Source organism: Galleria mellonella, unplaced genomic scaffold (assembly GCF_026898425.1).
Source record: "Galleria mellonella isolate WM207_F2 unplaced genomic scaffold, CSIRO_AGI_GalMel_v1 utg184, whole genome shotgun sequence".
In the NCBI taxonomy this organism is placed as follows: Eukaryota; Metazoa; Arthropoda; class Insecta; order Lepidoptera; family Pyralidae; genus Galleria; species Galleria mellonella.
The window spans coordinates 8,266,014-8,274,111 of NW_026442025.1; the positions used below are offsets into that span (position 1 = coordinate 8,266,014).

Sequence of the window (8,098 nt, forward strand, 5' to 3'; positions counted from 1 at the left end):
TCAAACTCAAAATCTATTTTTCTATCTATTTTTAATATTCTATTATACTATATCGATTTTACGAATTCAATTATTCTAATTCATTATGTCACAACAAAATATTGACACAAAACCTAAATTTTGCGAACAAAATGTTCCGCTAAATACTTTATTACAATTAATACCGGATTTCGATACAACACAATCGGGTCAAGTATATAAGTTCATAAGATCGTGCGATTCAGCTTTTAAATTAGCAAGTCTAGAGCAGGAAGAAATTTTATTAATTTACGCTTTAAACAAAATAAGTGGGAGTACTTCTTCTGATATCCACGCGAAACTATACTCAAACTGGGACGACTTAAAAACGTTCCTTATACAAAAATTTTCGCAAACAAAAACTCTTTCACATCTAAATCTCGAACTACAATCACTCTTTCAGAAACCAAATGAATCGGTAACGGAATTTTTCCACCGCGTAGATTTATGTAGAAATAAAATTTTAGAAAAATTAACAACTGAAGTGGTAGATGCGACATTAATAGGACGGAAAACTACTACGGAAGAAACAGCTCTGAACGTTTTTATTAATGGATTGAGTTCTGACATAGGTGTAATGTTGAGAACAAAAGGTTTTGATTCATTAACTCATGCTGGAAACTTTGCAATTCAAGAAGAAAAAATTCGAAAAATGAATACGGCTAGGCAAAGTTTGTTTAAAAATAGTCGAATAACAACACCGCTATATAGCAATGTCGTTCGTCAACCACCTCAGATCAATCAACCTCAAATACATAAACCACCAGATAAACATACTATTAATACCAATCCGCGAAAATTTATTATATGTAATTATTGTAAAAAACCCGGACATCATATAACTAATTGTAGAAAGAGAATATTTAATAATAGTCGTAATAACCAATTTCCGCGAAATAATCCGACTCCAGCTCGAGTAAATCATTTAAACTTGCAACCGGCCGAGCTGACGGGCACAGTTTCGGAAACGGTTCCCACGTATTGCCCAAATATTTCAATGATCACCGAGGGTCAGGATATTACCCTAGAACCTCAAATAAACGATCTTCAAATTCAGTAAAATTCAATAGTAATCAGTGTCATACTACATTATCTAATACAAACATCACTACACAAGCGCAAACAATTCCAGTCCATCGGGGACAATTAAGCGATGTGTGTACTTGTGATAATAAAACTACGATAGCTACTAAGACAAACTTAGAGCTCTCTGAATCATTAATCATTAACCTCACAAAAATCACTGAATCACTTATAAAGGTCACAGAAACCTTACTAACTCAATCAAAGAAACCTATTAACTCTGTAGATTGTATCACTAATTCGACTAATTCTGAAAAAGATCAATGTCTAAAACCTATATTAAAAGAATCTAATTCAAATCCCACGTGCAATCAACAAACTACAAAGACTAAAAAATCAAAAAAATCTCGTAAATCGAAACAAAAATCAAAAATAAAACTAAAATCGAATCAAATAAAGAAAAGAGCTTATCCTAATGAATCTTACAATATCTCTACATTAAATATACCTCCTGAAAATCTTTTGCACTGTAAATTTCATATTGATGGCCAACCAGTTACGTTATTAGTAGACACGGGAGCAGCCATTTCGGTTATAAATAAAAATAAAATCGGTAAAAATACCATCGATACATCAAACGTCGTTTCTATTATTGGTATCTCTAATGAAAATTCGCCTTTTCAAACATGTGGCACATCCCACATTTCATTAGATCAATTTCCAAAATTTAAATTCCATGTCGCAAATTTAAACATACACGCTGATGGTATACTCGGTAATGATTTCATGTCAAAATTCAATGTCAACATTTATATTCAATCAAAAACGATGCGAATACATGACAGGACTTATCAGTTGTTCCTTCTGGGAGATGAACCAAAGTACTTTGATAATGGTAAACAAATTATCAAACGTCGTTCGGAGACAGTTATATCATGTTTAACTAATGATATCTCAGACGGAACTGCAATGATAAATAAGCAAAACATTAGTAACGATATCTGTATTCCTAATGCTCTTGTTAATGTCAAAAATAATAGCTTTCTCATTACTTGTGTAAACTCGAGTGATAATGACGTATATATTTCAACGCCTATTATAGATGTAAATTCTGTTAACGAATCGGAACTAATTCAACAGTCTGTTTCCTTACCCAATTCACAAATTAACAACATCTCTATAAAACAAAGAATAGATATCGGGAGCCTTATAAGGTGTGATCATTTAAATAAAGAAGAACGTGAATCTCTCGAAAAAATAACTTCAGAATATTCGGACATTTTCTACGTGGAAGGCGATCCACTAACGTTCACGAATCACACTAAACATTCTATTCCTACTACGTCAGATATACCAATTAATACTAAAACTTATAGATTCCCTCAAGTACACCAACAAGAAGTAAGAAATCAGATAGACAAAATGTTACAACAGAATATAATAAAAGATAGTACTTCTCCATGGAGCAGTCCAATCTGGGTAGTTCCAAAAAAATTAGACGCGTCTGGAAAGCAAAAATGGCGTGTTGTAATTGATTATAGAAAATTAAATGACGTCACTATTGGAGACAGTTACCCGTTGCCTAACATAACTGACATACTAGATAAGTTAGGACATTCAATATATTTCACAACTTTAGATTTGGCATCCGGTTTCCATCAAATTGAATTAGAGCCCAAGGATATTCCCAAAACTGCCTTCAGCACTCCTTTTGGTCATTACGAATTTTTAAGAATGCCTTTCGGACTCAAAAATGCACCAGCTACATTCCAACGTGCCATGGATAGTGTACTTTACGGATTACAAGGAGAACGATGCTTTGTTTATCTTGATGATATCGTAGTGTTTGCATCCAGCCTTCAAGAACATAAACAGAAATTAACTGAAGTATTCGATCGGTTACGAAAATACGGTCTGAAAATACAACCAGATAAATGCGAATTCTTGAGAAAAGAAGTTGCTTACCTGGGTCATATTATATCGAGTGAAGGTGTAAAGCCAAATCCCGAAAAAGTAAAATCAGTTCGTGAGTTTCCAGTCCCTAAATCATGTAAAGATATTAAATCATTTCTTGGTCTCGCAGGCTACTATCGTAGGTTCATACCTAACTTTAGTAAGCTCACTAAGCCTTTAACAAGCTTATTAAGAAAGGATGTTCCGTTTACATGGAGTTGTGTACAACAGCAGGCTTTTGACTCCTGTAAGGAAATTCTCACAACGACTCCTCTGTTACAATATCCCGATTTTACTAAAGAGTTTATATTAACTACGGATGCTTCAATCCACGCTATCGGAGCGATTCTCTCGCAAGGTGAAATTGGCAAAGATTTACCTATTGCTTACGCATCACGTACGTTAAATAAAGCTGAAAGTAATTACTCTACCATAGAGCGCGAACTTCTCGCAATAGTATGGGCCGTGAAACACTTTCGACCATATTTATTCGGTAGAAAATTTAAAATATTTACTGATCACAAACCACTCACATGGTTATTTTCCATTAAAGATCCGGGATCTCGTCTCGTTCGCTGGAGACTGAAACTAGAAGAATATGAATATGAAATAAATTACAAAGCCGGAAAAAATAATACAAACGCCGATGCCTTATCACGACCACCTATATTAAATATGGGTACAGACAACCCTGAAAAACAATTTGAAACATTATTAAAAACAAACTATGAACAATTCTTATCTCAAGGTTGTAGCGCTAATTCACACAAGCTTAAAACTTCACCTGAAAATCTTTTAGAGTCTAATCATAAAAATATCTTCATCCCTGTGTCGTGTCAAAAATCGGATCTTAATAACTTATACAACGAAGCTTTAGATTTATGTGCTTCCCAAAGCAATCAACCTGAAACAGAAAAACAAGTCTACGACATAGATAAAATAACTTCTGAATATCAGCAAAACATTTTCCTTTGTTATACTAGAACATCATACTATGATCCATGGGACGCGGAGAGTTATTTCAAATCATTGTTATCGTGCTTACATAAGCATAATATTGAAACTTTGTATATACCGAACCTGAAATATGATCAAACTTGCAAGCTTCAGGGCAACCAACAGCTACATATCTCAGCTTATTTAGCAGAAATATATAATTGCAATATAATCATTTGCGAGAATAAAATTACTCATCCTTCGCCTCAGGAAATTCCCAGCATTCTAAAAACATACCATGATGAACCGCTCTCAGGACATCGAGGTATAATTGAAACCACTAGGAAAATTCGAGAACATTACTTCTGGAAAAATATGGCCGAAGATATCAAAAATTACATAAACTCTTGTGAAATATGTCAGCGCAATAAGATTCAAAGAAAAACTTTTAAAGCTCCAATGGTATTAACATCCCAATCTAATGAACCTTTTGAACGTGTTTCTATAGACTTAGTATCATATTCTGACATTAGTGACAATAATAACAAATACATATTGACACTACAAGATGAACTAACTAGGTACGTCCAAGCTTATCCAATTCCTGATAAAGAAGCTCTAACAGTTGCTAAACAACTCTTTCACTTCTGTCAACATTTCGGTGTACCTAGACGTTTCCATTCTGACCAAGGTACTGAATTCATGAATGGACTAATGAAGCAATTAATAAGACTTCTCGGTACAAGTCAAACTTTTAATACAGCTTACCACCCTCAAACTAATGGTGCATTAGAAAGGTTTCATGCCACACTTCGAGATCACATACGAATGTACCAAGCACGTAAATTGAAAAATTGGGATCAAATTATTCCACTGGCTATTATATGTCATAACACCTCAGTTAATAGCTCTACAGGTTTCACACCCTACGAACTTCTATTTGGTTTTAAACCAAGACCTTTTTATTCATTAAAAACAATACCCGATTATACTGCATTCGATTACATTAAAGATTTAAACGAACGACTTACAATAGCCCGCGATGTCGCAACACAGAACGTTCAGAAAATGAAAGAAAAAGCCAAGGAACGTTACGACGGGAAAATTAAAAATATTGCTAAATTTAATGTAGGTGACAAGGTGATGATCAAGGTCCCTAACCCAAATAATTTAGATAATAAGTGGGAAGGGCCATTCGATGTGATACGTGTAGGCTTTAATGAAAATTATGTTATTCGTAAATCCGGGAGACATCAGTTAGTTCACGCAAATAGATTAAGACCTTATGAAATAAATAAACTCGTTAATTAAACAAACAATCAGCCGTGTGGTAGCCGGCTTTACCAAAGAATAGCACCAACGTTCAGATTTGACGTGTCGTATAAGGCGACTAACAAACAATTAGCCGTGTGGTAGCCGGCTTTACCAAAGAATAGCACCAACGTTCAGATTTGACGTGTCGTAGAAAGCGACTAACAAACAATCAGCCGTGTGGTAGCCGGCTTTACCAAAGAATAGCACCAACGTTCAGATTTGACGTGTCGTATAAGGCGACTAACAAACAATTAGCCGTGTGGTAGCCGGCTTTACCAAAGAATAGCACCAACGTTCAGATTTGACGTGTCGTAGAAGGCGACTAACAAACAATTAGCCGTGTAGTAGTCGGCTTTACCAAAGAATAACACTGACGTTCAGATTTGACGTGTCGTATAAGGCGACTAACAAACAATTAGCCGTGTAGTAGTCGGCTTTACCAAAGAATAACACTGACGTTCAGATTTGACGTGTCGTATAAGGCGACTAACAAACAATGAGCCGTATAGACGCCGGCTTGTACAAAGAATAGCTCTAATATGTTAAGTTGTTTCCACATCAAACAACTTATAGTATTAATTTATTATAAGCAATATTCAAAATCAATTAAATCAATAATTCCTCAATAATCAATTAAATCAATAATTCTTCTATAAGCAACTAAATCAATAATTCTTCTATAATCAATTAAATCAATGATTCTTCAATAATCAATTAAATCAATAATTCTTCTATAATCAATTAAATCAATGATTCTTCAATAATCAATTAAATCAATAATTCTTCTATAATCAATTAAATCAATAATTCTTCAATAATTAATCAATAATTCTTCTATAATCAATTAAATCAATAATTCTTCAATAATCAATCAATCTTAATCAATAAATTGAGATTTTGTATCATTTTTGTTATATTCGTTAGCTTACGAATCGTCCTAAAATCGTCTTTATTTCTAATAAAAAATAAAACATAATTAAAACATAAATTTATAAATAATAGTTCTTATGTTTGTTCAATTCGATATTACCTTAATAAATTAGAAAAAAACTTGTAATAGAATCTTCTTCCTTGATGCTCGAACAAATCTTAATTATTTCTTCAACAACTAAAAACTTCAATGAAACTATATTTAAAATAACGTATGATGAGCAAATAATTAACGAAAATATTAATCGCCTTAATGATTACTTAAACTCAAGTCAAAAGGTTATTTTCAATCTAAAGGCTAGTGAAGACATTTCCGTAATTTCCTTGCAGATATTAGAATCGGTAATAAATCTAGAAAATGAAATTAATGATTGTTTAGCAAGCATATTGTTCGTAAAATCTAATACAATACATCCCTCTATAATAACTCTTAAACATCTATATGAAGAACTTTTATTATCTAATCATATACGTACCAACAAACACTTAGTTACTCCAGTCACTATTGAAAATATTCATCAAATATTAGACTCAGCTTCTCTTTCTGCTCATGTATATTCTGATAGACTTGTATACATATTAGATTTTCCATTAATTCAAGGCGAACCTCTTAATCTCTATCACATATATTCCATTCCAATTCAACATTTTAATTCCTCTTTACATACAACCATCCTACCTGAGCACATGCATTTGGCTACAAATCCTAGCGGTAATATATACGTATCTACGAGCGACCTCACTTCATGCAAGTCCTACACTATAAAGAAGAAGATCTGCACCTCTTTTATCGCATATGAAGCAGCATCACGTCCATTATGTGAGCTCCATATCCTGTTAAGCATTTCAAAGACTTTACCTGAAATTTGTACCACATCCACATTTGAAGCAAGAATTAACACTTTTCAAAACATTGACAACAACCAATGGCTTTACATACTTACAGAAGACACTAATTGTATACTTCAATGTAAAACGGAAGTTACACATCATAAATTACAAGGAGCAGGCATTTTATCCTTACCGGAAAACTGCAAACTTTATACTGGGTATAGTACGCTAACAGCCTTTCAATCTATTGAAGAAAATGTGACATATCCTGTAATAATTCCAGACATTAGAACAGACGATTGCTTTGAAGAATACAAGAACTTTGAAGCTCCAAACTTAATTCCTATTAAAATTAATGAAATGCCTTTGGATTCACTGAAACAAATAAAACATCATGTCGATAAATTTAAGGAAAGCTTAGAAAATATGAGATCTCGACCAATCTTACAAAGATATTCGTCAACGTTTACATGGATATACTTCGTGTTATTCATAACAATGCTAGGATACTTCATTTATAAGATTAGCAAACGTTGTCCGAATGGATTACTCCTGCGTAACCGAAGACCAAGCCGTGATAATAGTTGTATACAAATATTTAACAACTGTTTTTCAAACACATCACGACGTCAGAGAACCCAAGTTGCCGTCCCGATGACTACTATAGCAACAAGTACCTGCGTAACGGAAGACGAAGAGGAAAATGAAGAAAATTATCCAAGAACTTCAACACCGAGAGTTCAAAGATCAAGCTCTCAAGCCCAATCTTTATTCTAAGGGGGAGGTGTTACATATATTAAGAGTACGTGACCTAAGACCATGTGTCAGCCTACGACCTAATCATTATAATATTTGACATTCCTATTTGTATATTTGTATTTGTCCATTTGATATCGAAATCATTATATTGTTTAATATTCATATTTGTATATTTGTCTATCTCATCCAAGTTTCCATTAGTAAGTTATTATCTCTATTTGTTGTCACTCTTTCAATGGAAGTATTTGACTATTGTAATTGTAAATAGTAATTAAGATATCTCTACTATATATATGGACGATTTGTAATAATAAAGACAGTTCAATTCAGAATA

General features: G+C 33.2%; 2 protein-coding genes across 2 annotated transcripts; both read left to right on the forward strand.

Annotated features, from left to right (window-relative positions):
* LOC128200390 (uncharacterized) lies at positions 1 to 1,613 on the forward strand. The gene has a single exon (XM_052893705.1). It carries the CDS (start codon positions 86 to 88, stop codon positions 1,076 to 1,078), a length of 993 nt encoding a protein of 330 aa, XP_052749665.1. The 5' UTR covers positions 1 to 85; the 3' UTR covers positions 1,079 to 1,613.
* A 1,247-nt stretch (positions 1,614 to 2,860) lies between these two features.
* LOC128200389 (uncharacterized) lies at positions 2,861 to 8,098 on the forward strand. The gene has a single exon (XM_052893704.1). It carries the CDS (start codon positions 6,319 to 6,321, stop codon positions 7,780 to 7,782), a length of 1,464 nt encoding a protein of 487 aa, XP_052749664.1. The 5' UTR covers positions 2,861 to 6,318; the 3' UTR covers positions 7,783 to 8,098.